Source organism: Zonotrichia albicollis, chromosome 8, assembly GCF_047830755.1.
Source record: "Zonotrichia albicollis isolate bZonAlb1 chromosome 8, bZonAlb1.hap1, whole genome shotgun sequence".
NCBI classification, from domain to species: domain Eukaryota; kingdom Metazoa; phylum Chordata; class Aves; order Passeriformes; family Passerellidae; genus Zonotrichia; species Zonotrichia albicollis.
Genome location: NC_133826.1, coordinates 9,125,173 through 9,151,979, shown reverse-complemented (window position 1 = coordinate 9,151,979; position 26,807 = coordinate 9,125,173). Strand labels below are relative to the sequence as shown.

Here is a 26,807-nt window from a genome sequence, read left to right as displayed (position 1 = left end):
TTTACCTACCAGAATAAATAAATATGATACACATTTGAGTTCCTCAATAGTGAATTCTAAAGCACAAGGTCTTACACTACAGCTCAATTTTACAGCGATCTGTACAGTGTATTACTTTGATTTCCTTTTTGCAATTTAAAAGCCTTTGTTCCTTTGCAAGATGGGTTTGACATACAAACACGGGTACACTTTGGAGCTAACTGTACACCTTGGGTCAGAACCTGGGGAAAAAAAATAAATTGACTGCTTCTTGGCATGAGAAAATAAACAAAAAAGTTATTTTCCGTTGCACAGATACATCTAAGGTTCTGCTTTATGGGATGGCCCCACTCAATGGACAGAGCAGTTAGGGAAGGCTTTGGCCATTCATTGAGCATCAGCTGCACCATTTAATGTGTGTCTTACAGAGGTTTTGAAGAGGACTTCCAGCCTGGAACCCAGACTATTAAAAATATAATTACATTTTTTTGTTAGTATACAGAAAATTGTGTATTCTTTACAAACCAATGGAAAATTGTATATTCTTTACAAACCAATGTGGGGGTTGAGTGCTGTTCCCAGCTGAGCCCCAGTGAAACCGGCACAATAATCCCACTCTGGCAAGCGATGGGGGTCCCAGTTTGTGCACCTCAGCTTTTGCATCCCTTCCCCAGGAGCCTGGGGCAGCCAGGGTCGGTGTGGATGCTGCTGCCTGAGCAGCTGGGAAGCAAAGAGCCCCCACAAAGCCTGTGGGGAGCAGGGGAGGGAACCTGGAACACGGCGGGAGCGTCGCAGCCGCACGCCAGAGCAGGGGATTTCTTTGTTTGTTTGATCTTGCATTGCTGGCATTTTTGGGGGTTGTTGTTTATTACACCAACCTCTTCTTATCCTTCCACTGTGGATTTGGGCTGAGAGCAGACCTACGCAGAGAAACAGCTTTTTTTTGCACTCAAAAGAAAAAAAAAATTAGATGTATTCTGCTGCTCTAGAACAGATCGTAAAAAAGCAGCAAGGGGCGCATGGAGGGCTAAGAAGGGAGGAAAAGAAAAATCAACACAGCTCGTAAAAACCAGCAGGAAAGTTCTGTAATTGACTTTTTTCAAGCTTAATTGAATTATGTTTCAGAGCTACTGTAATTAAACTAATAGAATATGGTGGATTTTAATTTGCATTCCTTTTCTAGAGAGGTTTATTTAATCTTTTATGTATGAACTCTTCAGAAATGTCCTGATGTTGCTCAAAATTGTCATGTCAGTAGAAGTACCGCACATGAAACACAGGGACAGAAATAATTACAGTTCCCACACTTGTGTCCTCCCACTTTGGTTTTTCTTCAGCAAAAATGAGCATCTCTCTGGTTGGCTGCAGTGGCAACACATACCTAGAGCTCATTAAAAATTCTTCACATGGTGAAACAGCTAAATGAGAAAGGAGATGCGGAGGGATCTGCTTGCTGATGGTTATTTTCATATTTGGCAGCATTTTTTGTGTTTCCTACACAGCAAATGATGATATTTCTTGGAGGAAATACAGGGAAGAAAAATATCTCCCTTTATTCACATATTCACCATCAAGGACATTTCCGCCTTTTAAGCTAAAATAATTTTAAAAACCAAAAAAAAAAAGGAAAAAAAGATGTTTCAGCCTCCCAGCATCATTACTGGATACTTTCTCATTTAGCATTTCTCCTGCACTGTTTAAATATTTTCCTTTTTTATTTTTTAATTAACACTTATTAGACTTCTCTTGCATGTAGAAGACATTTAACTGCAAACTTTTGCCCTCAATATTGTCACTGATTTTCTCCTGGGACTTGGTCCTGCAAGAACCATGTATAAAACCTTTATAAATTTGCTAAGGAGGGTTTGGAGCTGTAGTTGGTTCCCCAAGGAGAGGCAAAGCAAACAAAGCCATAGGAAGGGCAAAAGATTGGCAGAGGAAATACTCGGATCTATAACCTGTTTCCAAATAGGAACTAGGGAGACTTTTGCCAGATTTTCCACCACTGTTTTTAAAGGATTTGGCAAATTCTCTTCCTGGCCTATGTGCCACGCTGTGCATTTGTCTGGCACTCCTTTCAGACATTAAAAAATCAACTTGAGCGTCTGCCCCACAGAACACAAAATGCCGCTTCCTTTTTTACATTTCACCTCCCCGTGGTGGAGCTGTCCCAGGAATGCCCTGCCCTGGCACCAGGCTGGCACAGCACCCAGCGGGGATGGAAAACTCCTTTTCTCCCCTCTAACAGCTCAGTTGCAGCGTCTCTGTGTTACACTCCAAGCATTTCATGCCTGTGATGGAAGAAGCCACGTTATATCCAATTAAAATGTTTGTTAACAAGTGTCAGATCTCTGTCTGGACGTGAGGAGGGGAACCTCAATCTGTTTTGATTCTGACTGGTATCAGTGTATTCATTTTCCTAAATAGCTGGGGCTGGTGGAAGGAAAGGGGACAAGCAGAGCTCACATCCCAAATCAGGACATTTGCAGAGGTTCTTCCCACCTGGAGAAACATTCTCTTTGAACTTTGCTAAGTTCAAAGAGAAATGATGCAAATCAGTCCTTTCAGCCTTCCCAATACATACACAGGGTTATATTGCTGGGGGAGTTTCTCCCTATGTATTTTCATAATTTTCTTTTGGTCAGAAATAGCCCAAGATCTCAGAGACCTTACAACAATATGCAGGCAAGATTCAGTTTTTTTGACAGATAATTAATTACTATAATTTTGCAAGCTGTGAGCCAAGATTTTTGCATTTTTGCATTTCCAAATCAATTTTGGCTTTTCAGGTCAGCTCACTCCCCTCATGGATGTTTAGGGTTGACTGTGAGAAGGTAAACCCCAAACTTTGCATAAAATACTTTAGGAGCTCATCTGTATTTAAGAAAAATCGATTTTTTCCTCTTTATTTTTAAATTTTATGTATTTCCACCCTGATTCAGAATGGGAGAAATAATCTCCAGGTGGGAATGACTCACATGCCCTGGTCCAGGACCAGCTGCACCTCAGTCGGCTGCTGCTCCTCGCAGAGGCAGATGAGGATGGTGCTGAACCAATACCCCTGGGGACTGATGGAGATCCAGGTGTCTCCTCTCCCAGTTTGCTTCCTGAGCTGTGCTGGCCTCACCCCAATGCTGGTTTTTAATGGGGTGAGAGATGCTCCACTAGTGAAGTTCCTGGTAGCAGCTCCAAGGCTCTGTGAGGAAGGAGATCAGCAGAACACAGGGATGAAAGGGTCACACGCTCCAGGGTCAGTTGAGATGTGTGAAGGCTGCAAATGTTAAAATGAATTTTTGCATCGAGGCACAGGGAAGAGTTTCCCCCCTTGGCTCAGTGGGGAACGTCTTGTCTCCCTCCAGAGGATCATGGCAAATCTAGTGCTGGATCAAGCTTATCTCCTGTGCTCTGTGTCCTTGCCTTGCAGGAGCAGGCCATAAATCCAGGTGTTTTGACCCTCCTGTGGCAGATGCTCTGGTACCATCATGAGCCATGGTCAGGCTGTGTGTGCCCTGGTGGGAGCTGATGCCTCCCTTTCCAGCCCCAAGGGCACAGAAGAGATGCCTGTGCTAGCTGGGATGCTGCAAGAGTGACTGCAAGCCCATGCTCTCTGCCTGACACACCACTGACATGAGCTGCAGTTTATGAGCATCTTAATTAATTAAAAAAAGCTCAAGTGCAGATCTGATCTCACACCCAATTACCTCACTTGTTCACTGGCACCGGGGAACAACATCAGAAGTGGTGCTCATTAAATCTGTGTTTTCCCTGCACTGGTAAAGCAACTCCACAGTCCAGAGTGGTGCAGAGGTCAGCAGGGCACAGAAAAAAATATAGGTAAATAAAGCCTTTTGAGGACAGAGGAGGAAAATTAAAGCTTTGTTTGGGTGTCCCTGGCTTGGGTGACAGACAGCAAAAATTGAAAGCTGGGACTTTCTTTCTGGACAGAGTAAATATGCTTTGGTGGTTTTAATTTACTCAGGCTCCTTTGAAAGCGGCAGCCAAAAATCTGCTTCCTACAAATACATTTGGTTTTGGCAAAGTGGAGAATTCTGCCGGTCACGGCGGCTGATTTGACACAGTCAGGAAAACTAAAGCATGAGAGAAAAGCCCCAAACTGAAGTGTTTGGCACAACAGAAATATTTATGGAAGACACTCCATTTTCCTTGGAAGCTGGGGCAGCTGATGAGCTTCCCCCTCCCAAGGTCTGCTCCTGCTACAACTTTATGAGGGATAAATCATTATTTCCCATCAAACAGCTGGTCTTACATCTCTATTTGTGGGAATTGGATGGTTTTTCAAGAAGAAATAATTTAGCTCAAATCACTCTTTCCCTTGACTTTAAAATAGGTAATTTTACCCCCAGTACGAAGCAAGGTGGGAGTGAGAGGGGCCACACTTGGGTGGCTATGGGTCTACACTTCAGGTTAAATAAATTCTGATTATTTTCAGAGAGACAGCACAGACCTGCCCAGGCTGTCAGTGGCACCCCCAGTTGATGCTCTTGGGATACAAACATACCACCTGCCCCAGAGTCACTCTGGATTTTTTTGATCCTAGGCAATGTTAGAGATGAAATCTGAATATCATCCCTCCTTAATGCTCAGAGGAATAGCAGTGAGTCAAAAATGTTTATTTGAATTTGGTTAGGCACAAAAAAAAAGGGAAAAAAAAAAGTGATTTAAATTGGCAGAAACATTCCTTTCTCAACAAGGAAAACCATCCAAGGGTGAATGATGGGTCATTCCAATGAAATGAGACTGAAACTGTTCAGTGCATTAATTCTGAAGCTGGTGAATTTTGGTTACTTGCAAACCCTGCATTTTTGGCAAGTTCATCTATCCCCCCTCAGCTCCCAAGAGATATAAAACCCTTGCTTACACCTGCTTTGCCTCCAGCAGTTCAGCATTTTCACTTGTTACATTTTCACTTGATAACACTTTCTGGACTGAGGGCTTGAGAACAGAATTTGGTGATCAGAGATTTTTTCCTGGACACAGCTTGCATTAATCAAGTTTTCTGTCAAAGAACCATAAAGTTCATGGTGTGTGAACACACCAAGAATCCATATGAAATTTTTATTACTATCTATTACCAAAGACCAAAATGCTCTCCAAAAAGAAAACCCTGTAACTTGTAAATAAAGTTTACACTTCTCTGAAGATCAAAGAGGAAACAATATAGATCAAAAATAATCTGCAAATTTGGCCTTCATTTGCTCCCAGCCAGCAGCGTTTGGCCAATATTTTGTCCTCTTTGAGCAAGTGCTATTGAAAAGAAAAAGAAATATGCTTGCCTTATAGGAAGTGCTTAAACAGGAAATTCACCTTCAGATCATTTCCCAGTTGTTAAAAAATTAGCTTTAGCAGAGAAGGGAGAATGTAGGGGTGAAGTGCACGATCATGTCTCTTCCTCATGAACACCTTTACGACGCTGACCCAAGAAGAGCAACTAGCTACCAGCTGAGGTCGAGGTGATGGCTGTTTTGTAACTCTGATCCTAGCTACTAAAATCGAAAAGAAAAGGGGAATAAAAGCAAAAGAAGTCACAGTTCTGTAACACTGACAGTAACACACAGATGATGGGTGCTGCCAACATTATAAACTATATACAAGATGAAGCAGGACTCTTTCTTCCCCCAAAGAACGTAACAACAGCAACAAAACAAAAGATGAATAAAACACAGTTGGCACCTTATCGAGGGATGAGGAGAGGGGGCTCCTCCTGAACGTTACAGGCTGAACCCATGGCAGTCCAGAGCACAGTTCATCTGTCTAAACACAGATCCTCTCCCCCTTCCTCATTAAATATTTAGCGAAGACCAGGCCAGTAGCAATGTCTGACGCAACCATGGTGCTAACAGGACGTTAATAAACACAAAGTTTTCCCTGCAAGGGAGCACCTCACTCCAGAAGAGGTGGGGGTGCTGGGGATCCGAGGAGTGCCAGGAGTGGTGCCAGCCCCTGGGGCACCTTCTCAGGGCAATCAGTTGGGGAGGGTGTCCAGCCCCAGGGACGCCGCGTGCTGCTTGGCCCGGAGCCTCAGGTTCTCAATGCTGGTGGTTTTACTGTTCAGGCTTGGCAGGGAGCTGGAGGCCTGCAGGATGGGGGAGGACCAGACCTGCTGAGCATGGGACAGCGACTGGTAATAGGACTGACAGTGCAGGGAGCTCAGCGGGGCCATGTTGACGTTCATGCCCAAGTAGGGCATGGCGGACGGTGTCCCCATTTCGAAGGAGGAGTAATGGACCAAGTTGTTGGTGGCTGCCATGTGCTGGCGGAACTGCTCCTGCAGGCGGAAGAGGCTCAGGGGCGAGGAGGAGTAGGAGTGAGTCTGAGCCAGGCCGCTGCTGGATGAAGGCGTCACAGTCGCGCTGAGAGGGGACTCTACGGCAGGAGACAGAGGGGATGGGGGTTATTCCTGCAGGCTGCATAAGATGGTGATTATTCACACCCCAGAAAGGCTTGGGCAGAAGCACGGGCTTGTCTCTTGCAAATGAGAGAGGGTGTGACAGCTCATGAGAGCTCAATGTGTGCCCTTCCTATACCTGGCACCTCAGAGTGTAGAAATGGGGCTGAGCTTTGCTGTTGCTGGGCACTGCTCTCCCCAAGACCTAACTGGAGCAGGTCTTTGCTCTTTCAGTGCAGCATCGAAGTGTTCAGCTGACTAGCCACACTCCATGGAGGCACAATCAAATGAGATCCCCCAATACTGTGAGCCCAAGGATTCATCTTCCTATTCACCATTGGAGGATTAACAGGGATTGTCTTAGCAAACTCCTCACTAGACATTGCCCTACACAACGCCTACTACATGGTATCCCACTTCCACTACGTACTGTCAACAGGGGCAGTATTTCCAATCCTAGCAGGCTTTACCCACTGATTCCCACTATTTACTGGGTACACCCTCCACAAAACATAAGCTAAAGCGCACTTTGGTGCGATGTTTGTAGGTATAAATGGACATCCTGCCCTCTCTGGGGCCTGTTCCATGCTGAGGACAACAGGACAAGCCTGGGCAGCCTATCCATGAGCACCCACTCCACAGGGAATATGGGACCATACCCAACCGCCAGCATCCCCCTTGGACAGGGGTCCTGACCACCAGCCTGCCAGGTCCTGACACTGACCCCCACCAAGACGCTGCCCCTCACCTGCTTTTGGGCTGGCTCTCTTGCAGTTCAAAGCCTTGCTGTCCACACCAGGGCTCTTGTCCACTTTGGCCTCATCCAAGGTGCTCTTGAACTCCTCCTCCCTGTCGGTCTGGTCCTCGGGTGCCGACTCGCTGGCAGACTGCTCCGACAGGGTCAGGTTGAGGTCGGTGCCCACCTCGCTGGGGAGGCTCTGGACCTTCTCAGTGTCCGGGGTGGGAGCCTGGGTCTCCAGCACAGAGGGCTCCATCTTTCCCTCGCTGTGGCTCCCCTCACAGTCCTTCTGCTTCTGCAGCTGCTCCTTCTGCAGGCTGCGCTGCTTCTTCCGGAATTTGGCTCGCCGGTTCTTGAACCAGACCTTCCGTGCCATGAACAGCAAGGGAGAAAAACCAGTGAGAGCCCTGCTCAGGGCCAAATTCAGCATCACTCAGCCCCAGAGCTTCAGGGGAACACCAAGCAATGAGGTGCTGCAAGCCCACTGCGTCCAAGGCCATTCCACTTTGCTGGACCTTAGAGCTCGACTGTTTTCAGTGAATCTACAAATAACATTTCAAACAGACTAAAAAATATCCAGCCTCTATACTGATTCTTTAACAGCCTCCACTGCTGTTTTTTGGGTTTTTTTTAGTTTTTTTCCCCTAAATTGGTTAGGCACCTCATCCAAAAAGAATATCTTGCAGCTGTAATGTCTGATGACATTACATTGGCTTACAGTTTGTTAAGTTTCTAAAACAATTTGGTTATAAGTGTATTAAAACTATGATGGCAACACTCAAAGTAAGTCATTACAGGCATAAGCTGTTGTCTGGGAACTGCATTTAGGAAAGGAGGAGAGAATTCATTGTTTTTTTAACCTAAATCAGTAGACATGTATTAGAAGAAATATATTAGCAAATCTTGTTTGTTGTTTTCTTGCTTAGATAAGGGGACAAACAATTTTTTAGATCAAAATGCCCTGATGCTTGCATAAATGAACAATTTTTTTTCCATAACTTTTTTTCTTCACAGTTAAAAATATTTTCCTTTTAAAAGACAAGAACTGCTTCACCAGCAGGTTATGAACCAGCACATTTCACTAATTGAAACTAAAAAGCAAACAAAAACAAAAAGCAAACCCAAACCTTGGCCTGAGATGTTACAAATATTGACACTGGTGGAAAAGAGCAGCTGGAATTACTTGGGTCTCTACTTTTTTGAGAAAGCCAGAAAAGCCTCACAATTAAATAAATAAATAGACTTCTGTTGCTGTTTTTAAAATTTCCCCCTAAGAAATGTGAAAGAACAAATGAAAACCAGCGCACACTTCAGACAACCCTAAATTTAAAAAATGTGCGCGTGGATTAGAAGTTTCTTAAGCAGATGTGTGACTTTGGATAATTTTACCCTCCCTGCCCCTGCCTTTGACAACTTTACTGCCCCAAAATCTTCTTGCACTGCAAGAATCCTGGAAGGTCGAGGGAGCTGTCAGCCCTCTGGGAGCCCGGCTGTGTTCTTGTAAACATCCCCACTGGCAAACCCCCAGCGTATCAGTACCTGGACCCTGGCCTCAGGCAGGTTTGTGCACATGGCCAGCCGCTCTCTCATCACCACATCTGGGTAGTGGGTCTTCTGGAAGGTCTTCTCCAGGGCCTCCAGCTGCTGGGCGGTGAAGGCCGTGCGGCTCCGCCTCTGTTTGCGGTGCTGGGATCCATAACGTGCCTCCAAAATGATGTCTTGAAATGTACAGCCGTTGGAATACAAGGAAAGTGGCCAATTTAATTATTGGAATTTGTATGCTGACAGTCGAATAAAGCACTTGCTAACATCAGACAGAGCTATGGAATGTTTTTTCCATTGCTTTGGAGCTAGTGAAACACATACATATGAATCTTACTGGTTAGCTGAGGTGTCCAAAGAGGTAAAATCATAGCAGAGGGGTTAAAGCTAGATGACCTTTGAGATCACTTCCAGCCCAAACCATCAAATGATTCTGAAAGCCTGCTCTGGAGAGAGAGCCTCTTTCTGTGACAGCTGTGAAAGCTCTTGAGACTCCAGTGCTGAATTTGGCTGAAATAACTCAATCTGCTTCTACATCAGCAGGGCAGAACATGCAGATGCCCAGACCCTACCAGGGCATAAGCACCTTCCATTAAGAAACACAATTAAAAATGAATGTGGGGACATTCATTCTTGTACTTTTTTAATGTCTTTGTATGGCTCACTGCAGTCTTCAAGGCATGATATTGGAGAGCTGTTCTGGGCTCCAGTTCAGAGAGCATTTAATCTCATGTGCTTTGGTGCATTTTGCTCCAAAGCACATCCTTCACTGAGCACGGACACTCTCCAGCATCTGGGGTGGAAACAGCAGCCAAGGCCACGTCCAGCCCTACTGGTTGCAAGCCCAGAGCTCATGTGCTGAGCTCTTCTCAGCAGAGCACCTACTCACAAGGTCTGACTTTGCAAACCAAGCTTGGAAAATTGAGGGCAGAGAAGAAATTCAGACTGGGGGGAAATCTGAGGCCAACAGTAAAGGGCTTATTATTTTACCAGAGGGGTTATTATTGCACAACAGTTAGTGGGAGTAGAAAGATCTTAAATCAATGAAAATAAGTTACTTGAAAATGAAAAAAACCCACCCTTTATTATGCAAGTTGGGACATGCTGTGCTACAGCCCTGGAATGAAACCGTCTGGCAAGAGGTTTGCTCTCATAGAGGAAATGCAGAAAGAGCAGTGTCTGGTATCATTTTTAATTCGGTTAAGAATGTGACTTCCAGTAGAAGGGAGGAATGAACACACAGGAAAACAGCAGAGCAGGGAGCAAAGCTGGCACTTTGGGAGCAAAGCAAAGCCCAGTGAAGGCTCTGGCTGCTGTTTGTTTGTGCTTTTGTCACGAGCGTCGTGACACGAATCCAAACAGCAAACAAAAACCTGCTGTCCCCCAGCACCACACAGCCAGGCCCCAGACCCACTGGCTAACGAGCGTAGCAAATCAGCTTTGCACTGCTCAAACATTCCTCTTCCAGAACTTCCAGCTGTTCCATTCTAGGTCAGCACTCGCAGCGCCCTTCTGGGGCACTGCCAGAGCTGCGTGGTTTTGGCAGCCTGGCAGAGATGTGAGCAGGCTAAAGGTCTTCAGCAATATAGTGCTGGTTGCATACAAGAGAATTTTGTGTTTGAGGAATCAGAGCTCCTTGGGGAGTTCAAATGTTGGTGATAAAGCTGCCCCTGGGGAGGCAGTGGGACCATCCTTGTGCATCCAGGCACAGCTCACGGAGCAGCCAGGCGAGGAGAAGGGATATTCCAGCACAAGAAATGAAACTGAAGCTGCCCTGAAACGTTTATAAAAGCCAACATTTGTGTTTCAAGTACACAAAAACAGGAGAAAGGGCACTGGTTAAACACCCTACCTAAACACCCTACCTGCAGGCTGGAATATTCCCAAATTTCTAGAGTAGAGGTTACACCTACCAGCTCCCCAGAGGCGGCAGCTCATGCATTAACTTTGGCCACTCCAGCGAGAGGCAACCAGCAATTATTTTACTGTTTTAACTATGTTTTCAGGCTTTGTGCAAGAAGGAGAATATAAATTGCAGGTGAGGCTTTGCAGTTACCACCAGAAACCTCTGTTTTCTGACTTAAGGTCATTTGCTTTTGTGCTGCTTTATTCTGACTGTCCCTGGAAGGCAAATGAGATCTATAACCTGCACTGAAAGATATTCAGAAGTAACAGAATGTGAGGCAACTGCAAAGGAAACAGCTCGTAGGTATATAATGCCTACACTGCCAAAGATAAGCAGACAAGGGGACTGTGGGATTTAATCTGGAAAGTCTTCCAGGTGGGTTATTAATTTTAAAGATAAGAGGTCAGGAAACCAATTTAATCTTCTGGTCAAGAATATGAGAAAAGTTTTTTTTATTCTTTTTTTTATCTTCCTCTGCTTTAGCCTAGTTAGGGACAAAAACATTAAGTCCTCCGTGCTCTACTGTAAAAGATAGAGATCACAAACATCTTTCAAGAGGTCCTTGCAGTTAGGAAAGGGGCACCTTGAGATGCAGGGTCTGCAAGGTGCATTGCAGAGCTCAGGGCCATCTGCTCCCATCTAAAACCTGCACAGTGAAAAGGGGCAGGGAACAAGGGGATGGATGACCAGGACAAGGACAGCGCTCTCCCCATCACTCTGCAGCCCAGCAGCACATCCAGGAGAAGAGTCCAGCTCTCTTTGATTCCACTTTGGTTGTTTATTGATGAGGACAGTGACTCCTGCTCTGCCCTGTGCCACCCCAAAATCTCACAGGCCACTTAGAACCATGCTAAGAAGGTCGCAAATAGCAGCTGGGTAACGGAACATTGCTGGCACAAAGATCTGACAGCCAGTTGTGGCTCACTGATCCAAAGAGTCCAAGACCTTTCTCATCATGCCTTTGTGGACTGCCTACCTGGGAGGACCTTCCTGAAACTTCTGCATCCTTATTTTGGTTTAAGCCGTTATTTATGAAATTTAGCCCACCAAGGCTGTCTGGACAGGTAATTTCTCCCACCAACTCTAGACTGGAAGGAACCCCTCAATTACTTTTTTTTAAACTTTAATATCAGACAACTAGAAAGCTATCCTAGAACAGATATATATTTGTAGGCAGTCAGGGAAGATAATTCCATTCTTCATGATTATGTTCACTCTGCCCTTATTTACTAAAAACAAAGGGAAATTCTTTGCTGTTTTCTGTTCACTTGTTAAAAAGACATTTTGGTGTCTTTTTAATTTTCTCTTTTCCATCCCATATAGTGGAGCCACGTCCCACCTCTCCCCTGAGCTTCCCAGCTGTCTGAGGCGGGTCTGAATCAAGGTGCCAGCACACACTGGAGGGCAGGTGTCACCTGAGAGCCTGGCCACAGGGACAGCACTGAGGAGCATGCCATGCCCCTTGGCTCTCTCACACTCCAGAAGAGCTCCACTCAACGCAAGCAACAAGGATTCTTTTTTTGAGCTGGGATTTTTGGTTTCTTTGTGCGTGTGGCTTTTTTGTTGTTGTTTTTTGGGGGGTTTTTGTTTGGTTTTTTTTTTGGGCGTGGGGTTTTTAGAGCCAGGCGAGGGCACTTGCCACGGGTTGTTCTTACCAGCCAGTCTCTCAGCCAGGGTGAGGGCGTGCACGGAGGGCCGGTAGTCGGGGGCGTGCTGGGCCTGCTGGGCTGCCTGCTGGTGCAGGTTGTACATGGCGCTCAGCGAGTTCATGGCGTGCAGCGAGTACCCGTTCACTCCATAGTGCTGCATCCTGACATCAACCTGGAAAACAACACCCAGGGAGACTTAGGGACCTGCTGATCCAGCTGCCTGGTGGCTCAGAAGAGCTTTAGAAACGCTGAGCTCAGAACTGAAGTGCGGCATGCAAAGCTCGTGTTTAACCTTGCAGCTCCAGCAGGTTCTGAGACAGGAATGGAAATATCTCCTGTACACCTGAAGCACCATCAACACAAGTCCAGCTTCCAAACTTAAAGCCCAGAATCTGACTATATCTCACTCATGCTGATCAAAATATGGGAAATTAATTTTTTTGCATACCACAATATCGTTTATCATATTACAGTGACTTTTAATGCATTGTCCTAGTGCTATCCCAGGGCTAGCTGGGATTTTGCCCCTATCACTGCCTACAGTGGACTATTTGTAATCCATTACAAATAGTAATAGATTACAAATAGTCCACTGGAACGTCAAATAATGTTTCTCATCTGAACTCACTCATTTATAATTTGCTTCCATTATTCATTATTCATTATTCATTTTTCTAGCAGGTCTTCTTAAGAAAACACAAATGGCATGATGGAGAGGGGGGGTGAGAAAAGAGCATGTGATGAAAAAGAAGATAAATCTGCACCATAATAGCACCAAAAATGTTATGGCTAAAGAGGGAATAAGTTTTGCAATAAATACTGACATTTCACAGCTCAATAGCAAGGAAATTATTTCAGAAAACTAATGGCTTTTTTTTTTTTTCTAGTGTGGGCTCTGCGTGAAACTTCAAGCTCTTTTTCCTTACAGACCATCTGTAAAACTGAGCTAATATTGATCTCAAAAGCCAAGCAATGCTTCATTCATCCCTGTTGTAAATGACTGAGGGCCTCCAGGATGTCGTTTCTGCAGTTTGTAAGACATCAGAAAGGAAGTTGTGAAACATTAGCCACAAAATAAATTTTTTAAACCACCGTTTACATCAGCAAGTCACCATCTGGAAAGTCAGTGCAATGAACAAACGCTCAGGGAAAGAGGGTCAGCCGGACTAACTTAAGGAAAGCAGACATCTTTTCAGACAGCCTCTTAGAAAGCAATTTAAACACTGGAGGGAGGTGATGGTTTCAGGAGAAATGCCCATGGTTTTAGGAGCAATGTGAAAACTCGGAAGAGCAATTATCTGCTGTATTTTCTGTACTGCAAAAAGACCTTTGTATTTGTCCATAAATTATTTATACCATGGAGGGACAGACTCACAGTGACGAGGCAGAGATGGAAATGAGTTGGTGCCACTGCCCCTCCTGCTCTGAACTCCTGCTCTTTCCACCTTGATGTACGAAGTAAAAACATGAAGTGACTTTGTGTAACAGCCAGAAACCAAGCAGGAGTTCCTTAAAAAGCAGCTGAATTTAGCACACCAAGGTCTGGGGCATCTCATGGCTTCACACTCACAAGCATCTCTGCACTGTGGTGCCCAGCAACAGGGGAGGGAAACAAGCAGCTGAGTTTGGTGAAACACTCTGCCAACCCAAGGATGACCCTCATGAATGTGAGTTCTGGTTCTGAGATTGTCTTCTCAAAGAGGCAGCAGAAATCACAAACCCATAATTTTGGAATTTAGCACTCTGCTTCATTCCTGTTTCCCCAAGCCTCTCGTGCTCTGCCACTGCATCATTTCAGCACTGAGTGCCAGTGGAGGGTGACAGGTCCGGGTGTGGTGACACCACAAAGATCTGACACACACCCTGATGCCAGCTTCATCTGCTTTGTGTCTGCCTGTTCACCCACTCTGCGCTAATTCCCCATTCTTCTAAGATAAAATGTGAAAATGAACATTTTCCAAAGCTCACAAGGATGCCACAGCTCTGCTCTAATGGAGCTTAGGGAAGATTTAAGCAATGACAAAATTGTTTGCTGGTTCTCTGATCAAGGGGATGGACTTTGCATATCAAGAGAGTTTTGGCATTCTTATCTCTTTTCCTCACGATGTGTTTCACAGTGAAATTACAGCTGTGATATTGCTTTCTGGGACTGCAGTTTTGCTGGTGGTGGCATGTGTTAAGGGACATGTCCCAGTGACATGGCCATAGAGGACATCTCCCATCTGACCTGTGGTGCAGCCTCACCCATCCTTGGTGTGGATCATTTGCCAAGAGCATCATGCCACCCAATGCAGTTGTTCACTGCCTCGCTGTCACAGACAAGGGCAGGACTGGCTTTTCTGGCCAACACAGGCAGCAAAACAGAGATTTGCAACTCCATTCTGCCTCCTCCCCTCTCACCACCTCACTTGTGAACCAGCTTGCTGGCTGCACCAGCTTTGGCCAGCGGGGTGGAGGTCTCAAAGCTTGTTAAGTCCCTGAGTGTCTCGTGAAAACCATCTGAAGACACAGAGCCTATTAACTGCCCTGGGCTGCTGCCAGACCTCTGTCCCTGACAGAGGCTGGAGAATCCACACCAGGCTCAGCCTTGCCAGGAGATACATGGGAGGCCAAGCGTCTTTGACTCCCAGCTCACAGAAATGCCTGTTTCTCTCTTCTAATCCCTCTTGCATGTCATGGGCTGTGCAGCAAGCTGGCACATTAAAGGAAAAAGGAAGAGGGAGAGGAGGGGAATTTTCCCATACCATACAGTCTTCCAAGGACACTGCCAGTGGTGTTGTGTCTGCAGCCCAGTGTTTCCACTGAAACACTTGCTCCAGGAATATTTTGGTGGTTTTGATTGTTAAAAGATGATTTTATGTATACATTTTTCCGGTGGCTTGGAAGAAAGTGTATTTAAGAAAAAAGAAAAAAGAAAAAAGAAAAAAGAAAAAAGAAAAAAGAAAAAAGAAAAAAGAAAAAAGAAAAAAGAAAAAAGAAAAAAGAAAAAAGAAAAAAGAAAAAAGAAAAAAGAAAAAAGAAAAAAGAAAAGAAGAGAAGGACCTCACTGGGGTGGACTCAGGATGGGAGTCAATGCCCATCACAGCTTTGGTGATGCAGTGCAGACAACAGGCAGAACTTCTACTCAGTTGTGCAGCAAATGTATCATCCCAGATTCTGTATAAAAAATGAGGGAATTTACTGAGCGAGACGGTTCAGCCGGGTAAGCAAAGTTAACTGAGACCACAAATAGCTCCTGTTTAACTGTCAGCTCCCAGCTCACTCCAACCCCAATAAATTAAATATTTAAAAGACATCATGCAGCAATTTTTTTTAATGGAGAAAGCCATTCATCAAGCCACTGCTGTGTTTCACAAGCTGTCGAATAGTGCTTACACTGGTTAAAATAATCTTTATATTTCATTAAGCAACCAAATAAGCTGATCCCTTCCCACTGGCTGTATAGATGGTTTTAATTTTCAAAATCTGCAAATGCATCTTTTATGTCTCTGCGTGGCTGGAGGGCCTCAGGAACAGCCACAGCCAGGAGCAGGATGAGAGCAAAGTTTGAACTCCTGCTTTCTTAAAGGGTATGGGCTTGAGCAGCTGTGGATAAGCTGGGAGGGTTACAGGGTCCATCCTGAAAGAAAGGGGATTCCTCATCACGATTTTGTGCATCAGAGATCAACGAAGAGTTAGGAGCAGTGAAGAAAGGAGATGGAAGCTGAGGAAAGGTGCAGGAAAACAGTAAGTGAGAGAAAAAAGCCCTGGTGGGGGCCTGTGGGCTGATGCTGCAGCGTTTGCTCAGCACAGTGCATAAAGGATGCTGCAGGCAGTGCCTGGGCTGGTGGCGTCTCCTTCCACGGCCCCTCAGGGCAGCAGCAGAGACTCTCCTACCCCCAGCATCCCAATCCAGCCCTATCCCAGCTCCCCACATTGCTCAGCACCGGCTGTGAGCTCTCCTCACATGCCCTGCACCAGACCCTGCCGGGGCTCGCCCTCCTCCTGTCTGTACAATCCTGCCATTGCCACCCCAGGGTCAAAAGCCCTCCTATGGCTTGCACCTCTCATTTATTGCTATGGAAATAGCAATAAATAAAATAGCTCTCAGTTCTTGCTATGGAAGGCTCATGGATGCTGTACCTACCTTCCTTCCCAAGCCTGCAGACTTCTCAGAGCTCAGGAGCCGTGTCCTGCCAGCACCCAGCCGCACAGACAGCACGTGGGATTTCCCCCAGCTGTAACTGCTGCTGTCTATGAGAAACCCAGCTTTCTCCATTCCTGCATTGCTCTGAGGCCAGGCAATGCAGGATTCTGCCCTTCCCAGACTAATCCAGGGACCCACCACTCTGTATTCAGCTGCTGCTGTTCAATCTGATGCAAAACAACCTGCACATTTACCAGCCAGAAAGAGCAGCCCTGTTATCCCAGGGCAGAGCTCCAGCCAGCGTGGCTCCCATCCTTCCCAGCACTGGTCTTCAAAACCTCAGGTGCCCCTGAAGCCATGCAGCACAAAAGTGCTGCAATTTATGGTGCACCATGTAACAGCGTGGCATACAGGGGAGATCTGACTCTGGGTTTTAATATTCTCGGCTCTGTACAAGGCTTTAAGTTTCCCTATTTAGCTGGCAACTAATTTTATATAATTCTGCATGTAATTCTGTCCTGAGAGAAGATGTGAAGAGAGACCCACGCATTTCCTCCTTAGCTGAAAACCCCATTCCTTGTGGCTTCTGTATATGTGGAATTCAGACAGATCTGAGAACAATTTAAAAAATGAGGTATTGAAGTTTTCTAAAAAGAACCTGGCAAAAAAAATTCCATATTTTCCCTTCTATCAGGAAAAAAACCAAACCAACAAATCACCAAACCAAAATAACAAACAAGACATTTGCCCTTCTCAAGCAAACTCTGTCAGGTGAAATGAGGCTGGATGTAGGACATGCAGCTTTGCAGGGGCTTTGGACCATTGTCCCTTTTCCCTCCAAATAGTGAGTTATCCCAAATCCAAAGAAATACTGAGCCTAAATTCATTGATCTACACAAGACTCTCAGGTGCCATCATAAAGAATGGGGTAATAAAACCTGTGAGTTAGAAATACTGAATAACTAGGAATCCTAGAGGTTTCAAGAAGAGGATGCCAGTCTGCTTTTGACTGGTGGGCACCATGGAGTGTTTCTTTATCACTTCATCAAAGCTGTCCCAGAAATGGGAGGGTTGGTGATGGTAGAGAAGGTGTACGAGGCTTTATGTGGGAAATAAGCTGGAAAAAAAAAAAAAAAAAAAAAAGTAAAATCTGGACTTTGGGAAGTCACTTTCAGAAGGGAATTTCAACAGTACAATTAATTGCTTGTGGAGAGATCCAACACAGATTCATTGAAAGTTTGGAAGAGCGTGGCACAGCCTTGGGTCTGTGCCCTGATGCAAGGCACAGCTTGAGCACAAGGAAAAGATCAGTTAAAAAAGAAAATCAAGCATGAAACAGAAGTCTGGTGCACTTGATTGGTGTTCAGGCTTCTGCAGGTGACAGAAAAAAATAGGAATAGCCCTGTCAGGTAAAAGGAAAGTTGTGGTCCTCAGCTTAAACACCTGCAAAGGTGCTACAAATCACTGCTGGTGTTTATGCAAAGCACAGGAACCCACTGCTCATTACTAACAGGGGAAAAACAGCAAATGGTTTGTGCTGTAACATCCTTTCCCCCTTATTACCACTGGCAAAAAACATCATTGAAAATAGAATCACAGCAGAATATTCCCCCTCACCTCCCCCAGAGCTGTTCTGGGTTATGATTTTATGTTTTAATTCCTTATTCAGGAACACTTCAAATCAGAAAGATAAATAACAAATCTTTGATTCTGTGTAACTCACATTCTAGGAAAACAGGCTCACTCTATAGACAGACATTGGGTTTATATGTATTTGGTACTAAATGAATTATATACCTGGGGGGTTATGAATAAATGATCTTAGCAAGAGGTTTTCTTCAATCTTTTTTTTTTATATCCCTAAATCTTTTAGATATATAAAGGCCCAAAATATTGTAAGATAATAACATGTTATAAATCAGTTTTGTTCCTCAGGTGTGATTACCGAGTATCTAAGGAAACAATTTCACCTTTGTAGTGGATGAAATATTGATAATTTGAAATACTGTAACACATCACAGTTCCTCATTCAAATGTTAAAGTCTGAGAGCAGCATGGACTATAAAAACAGGCTTCCAAAAGACTTTTCTTGTAACTGAAATAAGGCACTAAGAACAGCTCCCAAAAAAAACCCTGCAAGACTCTGCATTTCTAATCTGCCTGAAATATTTTTACCCCTGTGAACACTCCTGGATTTAAATAAAGTTAATTTTGAAGTGCAGAGAGAGATGGTAATTAGGCAGGATCTAGTTAAACCTACGTGACAATGCACCAAAAGCCAAACCTGACCAATTACACCAATTCCTGCAGCTCACACTCAGCTATTCCCAATGCCCTTGGTATAAATAAAGAGATATTTTTTCTTAAAACCAGGAGGACTGCTAGCAGCTGAAATCTGGAAATAGTTCCAGTTAGGGACAGTGTCACCAGTTTTGGGAAGACCTTGTCAAATAACTGACTCTGAGGCTGCGCTGATGATGAGCACAGCAACTGTGTTTGTAACGCTCATCTATCTGCAGTGGAAACATAACAGGATACAAGAGGGCTTGGAATTTTTGCAAAACAAACCTCAGAGCATCCTGCTGGGACAAGAAAGTTTTGTTGCAGGACCCTAGAAATTCTCAAACCAGGTTGTGAGCAGCTGAGGTAACAGGGCTTGGCTGACAGGGGTAACTCACATAATTTGCTGTGATTTTTATTAAGGCTTTCGTTAAATCATCGTTTTCCACCCAAAAGATAACGGAATTAAGTGACTGATTAGACACTTCTTGGCAAAAGACCTTCCAATGCCTCTGTTTGCAGAGGAATTCTTCAGAGGGCAGGCTTTACAGGTACAAAATAAAGAAAATAAAATAAAGACATCCCTGAAGGCTCTGTTTTTGAGTGGGGTGTAAGTTTCAGGGCTTGGAGCCCAGCAGTTTGCAGTGTAGAGCCAGGAGTGGCACCACTGAACATCACTGCAGTGCAAAATCCCTTGCTTGTTGTAGTTTGTATGAGACAAACAGTGCTGACAGATCAAAACAGGACAAATCTCCCCTCTCCCCTTCAGAGCAGCACTCAGACCTCAGTGGAAGCTCTTGGAAATTACACTGAAGTGTTTTCCTGGAAAAAGAGAAGCTCTTGATACCAAGATCACTTTGACTCTCGTTTCTCATCTCATTCTGCTTCCAGATCAGTCAACAACAACAACAAAAAATCATGCATTTAAGATTTGCTGTCATTAACAGCAGAATGGAAACTGAGCCCTGCATCCCAGCTGTGCCAAGGCTGCTGCTGCAGCTGCACATCCGTGGATACGGAACGCACTCGCATCCCGCTGCAGCCAGGCTCACGTGTTCCTGTGCTGCTGTCCCCTCTGCAGACCCCACAGCATCTCTGCCTCTGCACTGCCCTGAACTCACAACTTGGACTAACCTAAACCACCCTGCAATCAAACTGCTGAATTCACAAACTGCTTAAAGGGTTTATTTTTGGTGTATTTTTATAAAAAGAAAAACAACAAAGTACCTGCTCAGTCCTTCACCTTGCTTCTGTGGAAAAGGCTTCCTCGAGAAGCATCATTTTGTTTTCCTTAACACTGGCAAGGGGAATTTTCCAAACCAAACTCTGCCCTTTCCCAGGGCTGCTGGAAGCATGAGGGTGGCTCCCTGCTTGCTCTCTGCCCCCAAAACAGCTTTTGCCTGCAGCATATTTGATTGCAGATTGTTCCCATGTGCAAACTGACTGTCTTGGAAGGCAGCCTCCTGGGACTTCTGGTTCAGGAATCTCCCATCCCTGGAAAGATGGAGCAATATCCTGGAGGATTTTACCCATGACAGTCTCGTTAAAAAGACAAGGATCTACAGTTCTGTGTCAAAATATGTTTTTAAGCCTGTGACCCTTCCTGCGTCTATCCTGAACACCACAACCACGACGCTGATCTGACAATCTAACCCTGAGCCCTAACAAGGGAGATCAAACCCTGCAAGAAACTCACAGATAAGCTTTGTAAAGATTTCCTGAGGCAGTTTAAGGCATTCCCAGCTCCTCTCCTGCTGCTCCCAGGTGCTGCCATCCAGGCTGGCAGGAGGGAATGCAGGCTTGCCCTGGGTAATGCCTCAGCCCAGATGCTGGGCTCAATGGGCAGGCACAGGGATGAGGCACACAGGGATGGTGATTTCTCTCCCAACCACCACTATTTATCAAGTAGAAAGTAAAAAGCTGAAGCTGTATATTCTGGGTGTTAACTGAGGGAGTTTGGCACCCACACGAGGAGGGGAGCAGCGTGTCTGTGAAATGCAGAGGTTCCTGCCACACTGCTGGAGTTTAACCCTGCTGGCACAAAAGGACTTTCCTAGGAGCTCTTTCAGCTGATCAGATGGAGGGGTGTGAGGTTATGGTGCCAAGTGCAATTCTGCCTGAAGGTGATTTTGAGAGACAGAAAGAGCAAGCAAAGCTTGAGAGCAACAGAAGCTGAGAGCGGAACTCAGGATGTTTCTGCACATTCAGCTGGACCCTGCCTCTGCAGATGATTCTTGCAGCACTCCAAACAACAGCCACAAAACACAGGATGGCAACTGCTCCTGCTCACACTTAAATCAGCTATAAGGCAAAATGACAGACAATCCTACTTTGGTTTAAAAGGAAAAAAACTCCTGAAAGGCAGCTCTACAAGCCATGCAATTGTGAGGGACTTCTAATACCTTAAAAGAATAAATCAGAAGTTTTAAGTTTTTCTTCTCTGCAAGTGGTAACACAAATCCTACCACTAAAAAAGATGCTTGAGCTCAGTGGCTTTTACAAGGAGGGGCTGGGGTGGGGGAAACACTTGTGCCACCTTAAACCAGGGCCACAAAACGGAGTTAGTGGCAGCAGTGCCAGGGGCTGGGGAGCACCACGGGCACACGCAAGGCTTCCCTTCCCGTAAGCCTTTGGATCCCTGCACCGAACTCAGCGTGCTGCCAAGGCAAGCAGTGTACTTTGGCCACCAGCAGGTGATCTGTGCTCTGAAGAGCCGCGTGCTGTAAACCAGGCAGAGCTGCTGAACCTCTGCCGGGTTTGTGGGGAGCTGCAGCCCCTCAGCAGAGGCACATTCACCCACCTCGGGACAAAAAACACACGCCAAGAGCTCCCAGAGCTGCTCCCTGCTCGCTCCGCCCGGAGCTCGGCACGGCTGGAAACACCAAATTTCCCTCGGGAAGAACATTCCCTCCCTGGTGAGATCCATCAGCTCATCTCCCCCAGTGCAACTATGACTCTTTCTTTGGAAGATCCTACTGGAGCTCCCAAGCATCACACCCCCACTTTCAGTTTTACAGCAGCATTTCTCACTCAGTATTTGCTCAGGCCGTATACAGAGGCTGCTGCTGGTCCTAAGAGAGCTGTGCCAGCCACCCACAACTCCTGGCGTAAATATCCATTTCCCTCCCTTCGGAGGACTGCTGGTCCATCCTGCTCCCAGACTCTCTCCTTCCCATAAGCTCTAATTCCACCAGAACTGCTTTAGGAAACAGAAGAAGTCTGATCCAAAACCTAATGAAGTTAAAAGGAAAAAAAAAATCCATTTCAATAACTCCTAGAGTGAAAATGACGGTAAAAGACCCAGGGTTTGGCTAACCCCAGTGCACCATGAATTAATTCTTGACTATTTGGCTACATTTCCAAATTCTCCACCGGCACATTTTGATGGAAATTCCCCCAAAGTAGATTAGTTTATTAGTAGCTGTATAGGATTGGAAAATTTGGGATTTATTGAACCCCTGTTCTCAGCATTTTTCCTATTCCTATGTTTTTCCAAATGAAGCAAGGCAGCTATAAACATTCTGTTCAGACACAAGCTCTGGAAACCAGCACTCAACCTTTTGAAAGGGTTTAAGCACAGCTGACATTCGTCAGTGCCTCAGTACAAGCATTTTCAACTTGACAAGCTGAATTTTGAGATGCCCCTGGAAAACCACTGGAATCTTAGAAAATGTGGACTAGTTCTAGCTGAACAGTTTACCTGTAGTGTAACCAGTAAAACCAGCAGGGATTTATATCAGAAGAGCTGGTCCAGGACCTTCTCTGCAGCAGCTTTGTTTTGTCAGGGCTGGTTGTGAAAATAACAGAGGAAAAATAAACTCTTCACTCCGGCTTCATTTCATCTGATTTCTCTCTTTCTCAGCAAAATATTCTTTTAAAGGATAAAGACACTGGGAACCAAAGCCACTGCAGTCACTCCCTCTGCAACTATATTGTGCAAAACTTGCCTGGCAAGCCTACCCTTCTGTGATTTGTGGGAAGCTCCTCTGACTCTGTTTCTTTGGTGCAGGCAGCGACACTGGCACTAAGGAAAAGCAACATTTACACCAGCTCCGTGAAACAGAGCTGTGCCTTCTGATTTGGCAATAATATCACTTCTCATGTGTGCGAACATGAGGAGAATCTCCCATTTAGACACCAAGATCTCTTTAAATTAGCATGCAAATTTGGAAAGCTGATCTAAACCATCTTTCTCTGTACTGGCAGTATAATTTTGGGTATATTTTTGCACTATGTTGGCACAATTTAATACAACCTCTCATCAGTCACGGGGTAACTCAGGGTTGAAGCCACGCTTACCCTTTCAGGAATTTTATGTCCATTGCAGTTCTCAGTTAGAATGGAAAAACTGAACCTAGAAACACAACCCAAAAGCCAAAGGGTTGTAGCTCCAAGTCTCTCTCTCTGGGGCAAACAAGGAAGTGGGATTGACTTGCACCAACTTACTCATGGCTGAAAAGTGAACACGGAAGGGATAAGGTAAACAGTGAGCAAGCCAGTTCTGAGATGTGCTCAGGAGAAACAGCAGTGAGAAAGCACAGATTTACCCTCTGCCAGCCACTGCAAGGGGGTGCGGGCCAGGGAGGGTGGAAAACCTCCCATCCTCAGGGTGAGTCCCATCCTGCTCTCCCTGGGACGGGCAGGGCAGAGGAAAAGCCTGATCTGCACTAGGGCACCCCGTGGAGCTCTAGGGTTAGGGGTTTGCCCCTCATCGAGAACACCACCCACGTCCTGCAGGTGATGATGCTCCCAGCAGGGTCAGTTGTCCATGGCTTGGAAACTCAGGGAGGAGAGGGGAAAAAAGCAGCAGAAATTGCTTGAAAAGCCGGGGAAGCTGGGTGCTGAAGGTACCGGGGCAGGCTGGGAAGTGTCCAGCGGCTCCCCCAGCCCGAGGAGGGTCCCACCCCACCCAGCTACGAGCACATTTCGCTTCTCTTTCGCTTTGCGTTCCGCGCAGAGGTGAGGGAGGGAGAGGGTAAATAAACCCCGAACCCTCCAGCCCTGCCTTGGGGGAAGCGGGAGGCTACTTCAGACAAAACTGTTATTCATTAACATCCAATTATCACTTGGTCCAAGCCATTAATTATAAATCAGCCTCCTAATTGGGATAATTAGCTCTCTGCTACTTAATGTAGTATGACTGATGCGTTTGGAAAGAAGGTAATCAGTCCATTTGTTTAGCGTTAGGCGAACAAATCCAACTCTCATGGTTTAATTTCAGCCGCAGCCTTCCCCGCTCGGCCCAGCATCAGCATTCAGAGCCCATCGCAGCTCCGTTAATTGTTCGGGAATCGCGGCAGGGATGGGCACACGCAGCTCCGCGGGGCTTTCGGGACAGCAGCGCCCAGCCCGGGGATGCGGCCGGACTCGCCCTCCCTCCAGGGGAACCGCTGGGATTTTGGGGATAAGGTTAATTGAGGGGACGGGTTCGAACCTGAGCGCGACCCCACAGTCGGGCTCGTTCCGGAGGAGCGAGGGGCTCCTCTCATGCCCCCGTCACCCCGGCCGGGCCTCGCCTCTAGAAACCATCTCAGGGAGAGCGGAAAAACTTTCCTCTTTATTCTTCCCCCCGCCTCTCCTTTTCCCCACTTCCCCTGGATGTCTCATTAATGCCGGCTGCTCGGCGAGCCGCCGATAGCTGCGGGACATGATTAGATATTTATTACTGTCATTTACATGGAAAACTTGAGCTAACCAAGTGGAACTGGAGGGGGCCGCCGGAGGGGACGGGACGAGGCGGAGCGGGGACATTTCTTTTCCCCGGCAGAGGCGGAATGCGGGACACAGCGGAGCGCGGCCGGCCGGAGCGGAGGCTGCGGGAACAGCCCCGCAAAGGCCAGCCACGGCCGGGGGTGTTGGCCCGAGCCCTCCCCGGGTTGCGGCTGCGGTACCACATCGCTCCGGCCGCGTTTCGTTTCCGAAGGGAGCGGGCAGCGCTCGGTGCGGGAATCCCGCCGGGAAACGGGGGATGCTGCCCCCTCCCTCCTTTCTGCTGACGGCCTCACCCAGGAGACCCTCGGGGACACCAAGGACCTGTCCCGAGACGCGCTGACCCCTTTTTCCCCCGAGGCTCCGGGAAATAAATGGAAAGCGCAGCCGGGAAAAGCCACGGACCGCGGAGACCGACCGGCTCCGTATGGGGCTCTTCTTGTCCCTTCTCTCCGCAAATAAAGGGACAGGCACTGCGAGTGTCGCAGTCAAACCCCACTTCCATCGGAGGAGAAAGTTCCCGAGGGCCTTGCTTTGGGCTCTAGTAGCCCGTGTGTCCGGTCCCCGCAAGGCTTTCGGGAGGTCACCCTCGCCCTCTCCTTGTCCCTGCAAGGGGAGCGGGTCCCGGGTGCCCCGGGCAGCCAGCACCGAGGGGGGACACGGACTTTGTTCCGCTCAAGTGCTGGCCGCGGCGGAGCACAGCCCACCCCCCTTCCCTATCTGTTATCCCATGGCCCGAGGGGTGACTCTGGCGGAGATGTATGAGATCTCTCGCGGTAAAAATATGCATGCGGATCCCCATTTGGTTAGCCCTATAATGGAGGTGTAAATAGGTTTCGACTGCGAAGCCCTTAATTTATCAAGAAGGGCTGACAGCGCAGGTCCGGGATTTATACACCCCTTAAAGAGGGAGTATGCAGGGAGGCCGCAAAGACCGGCCTGCCCGCTCCTTATGGGGGACTCCCCATCCGTTCTGCCGTCTAACCTCGCAGCGGGGTGATGCAGGGGTGCGATTTGTCCTAGAGAGGTTTCCTAGCGCTGCCGGCATCTTGCCCTCCCTTGCCGTCCCTTCCGCACTCAACTTCCAGCCGCGCCAGAAAGAAAAACCAAACCAGGAGCCACCCCGACCGGGGCCATGGCCACCGTCCCCGGCCCCTTTCGGGGCTGTTTCAGCCCTCGGCAGCTCTCCCCAGGCTGCGCAGTTTACTAAAACATCCTTATGTAAATAGAGAGAAAGTTGCGCTCTCCTCCCGCGGAGCCCGGCTCTCGGAGGGATGCGCGTCCCCCACCGCTCCCCTCGCACCCCGCCAGCTGCCCAAACCCGCACCGGAGCGGGCTGGCACTGGGAGTCGATAGGAACGCGGCCCCGAGCTCGTGGGGGTTTGAATTATTTTTCTTTCGCGGTAGTTTGGGTTTGTTTTTCTTTCTTTCATTTTTTTTAAGCGCGGTATACTTCAAATAAACAAGAAAAATAAAAAAGAAAAAGGAAATAAAGAGGAACAGGAGGATAGAGAACTTGCGCTGGAGCCCGGGCCGGGTTTCCCCTCGGCGGTGCGCGCATCCCTGCCAGCGGTGCCTCCGCCGGCCGCGCATTCCCCGCGGACAGACCGATTCCCCCTCCTCGCAAGCAATCCCCCAAGTCCTCTTCTCTCCCCGTCGGAGCCGCGCTGCCCGGGGGTCCTTACCTGGGGCGGCGGGGCAGCCTCCCGGCCCGCCGTGGGAGCGGGGACACGCGTGGGAGCGCGGCGCTGCGCCCCGGCCCGCCCTACTCCATCCGCCCGCGCTGCCTGCGCGCTGCCTGCGCGCCCGGCGGAGCTGCCATCTACCGGGAGGCAGCATTGCAGAAGGATTTTTAAAAGGAGCTTCATAGCGACCCGGGAGCTACCCAGCAAGATTTTCAATGGTCCTCCACCCTGTCAATCAAAACGGGGCTGCTGGTACACCACCCACCCCCCCAGCGCTTCTTACTAGTCATTTACTCCAAGCCGAGGTGTAAACGCCTAATTAAATCCCTGGAAGCGGACGGGATGCCGGTGGAGGGAGGAGGGCTGGAGCCAGGGCCGGGGGGGGTGATGGGGTCCGCCGGGCACAGGAAAGGGAAGCCAAGCCTGCCTCTGCCCGCGCCCCCCGCTCAGCACCGCGCTGGATCAGACCCTGACGTTCCCCTCTCCCCCGACGGCCCCTGGGTGGGGATGCTGGTGGGGGATAATCTCCCAATTTAATTACACAGCGACCGCGGCCCCCCACCCTGCTCCCGGCCGCCCCGCTGCCCCGGCTTTGCCTGCTGCACCCCTCCAGTACTCTTTAAATGTTGGGGGAACGGGCACAGTCACAACGCGGAGAAATAAAATAGCAGTGGTGGAAGGAGCTCAGAGGAGCGCTGGGCGAGGGATTCGCCGCCCGCCCCGTCGGGAAAGCTCAGCCGGGAGCGCACGGGCGGCCCTGCCGGGCCCGGGGAGCCGGGCAGGGAC

The 26,807-nt window shown here is 47.5% G+C and overlaps 1 protein-coding gene across 1 annotated transcript; it reads right to left on the bottom strand.

The window, feature by feature from the left end:
• Nucleotides 1-13: 13 nt before the first annotated feature.
• On the bottom strand, nt 14-26,148 carry DMBX1 (diencephalon/mesencephalon homeobox 1). Its single transcript, XM_074545856.1, has 5 exons — nt 26,022-26,148; nt 12,228-12,393; nt 8,664-8,842; nt 7,134-7,488; nt 14-6,363 (listed from the first exon to the last, which is right to left on the bottom strand). The coding sequence occupies exons 2-5, from the start codon at nt 12,379-12,381 to the stop codon at nt 5,963-5,965; spliced, it is 1,089 nt and encodes a 362-aa protein (XP_074401957.1). The 5' UTR covers nt 12,382-12,393; nt 26,022-26,148; the 3' UTR covers nt 14-5,962.
• Nucleotides 26,149-26,807: the final 659 nt, after the last annotated feature.

Bases quoted from the DNA above. Each gene is read 5' to 3' on its own strand.
- DMBX1 (XM_074545856.1), bottom strand. From the start codon at position 12,381: ATGCAGCACTATGGAGTGAACGGGTACTCGCTGCACGCCATGAACTCG. The intron at 7,489-8,663 runs GTACTGATACGC...ATGGCACGGAAG, and splicing joins TGCCTGAGGCCAGGGTCCAG to GTCTGGTTCAAGAACCGGCG. The intron at 6,364-7,133 runs GTGAGGGGCAGC...CTCCTGCCGTAG, and splicing joins GAGAGCCAGCCCAAAAGCAG to AGTCCCCTCTCAGCGCGACT.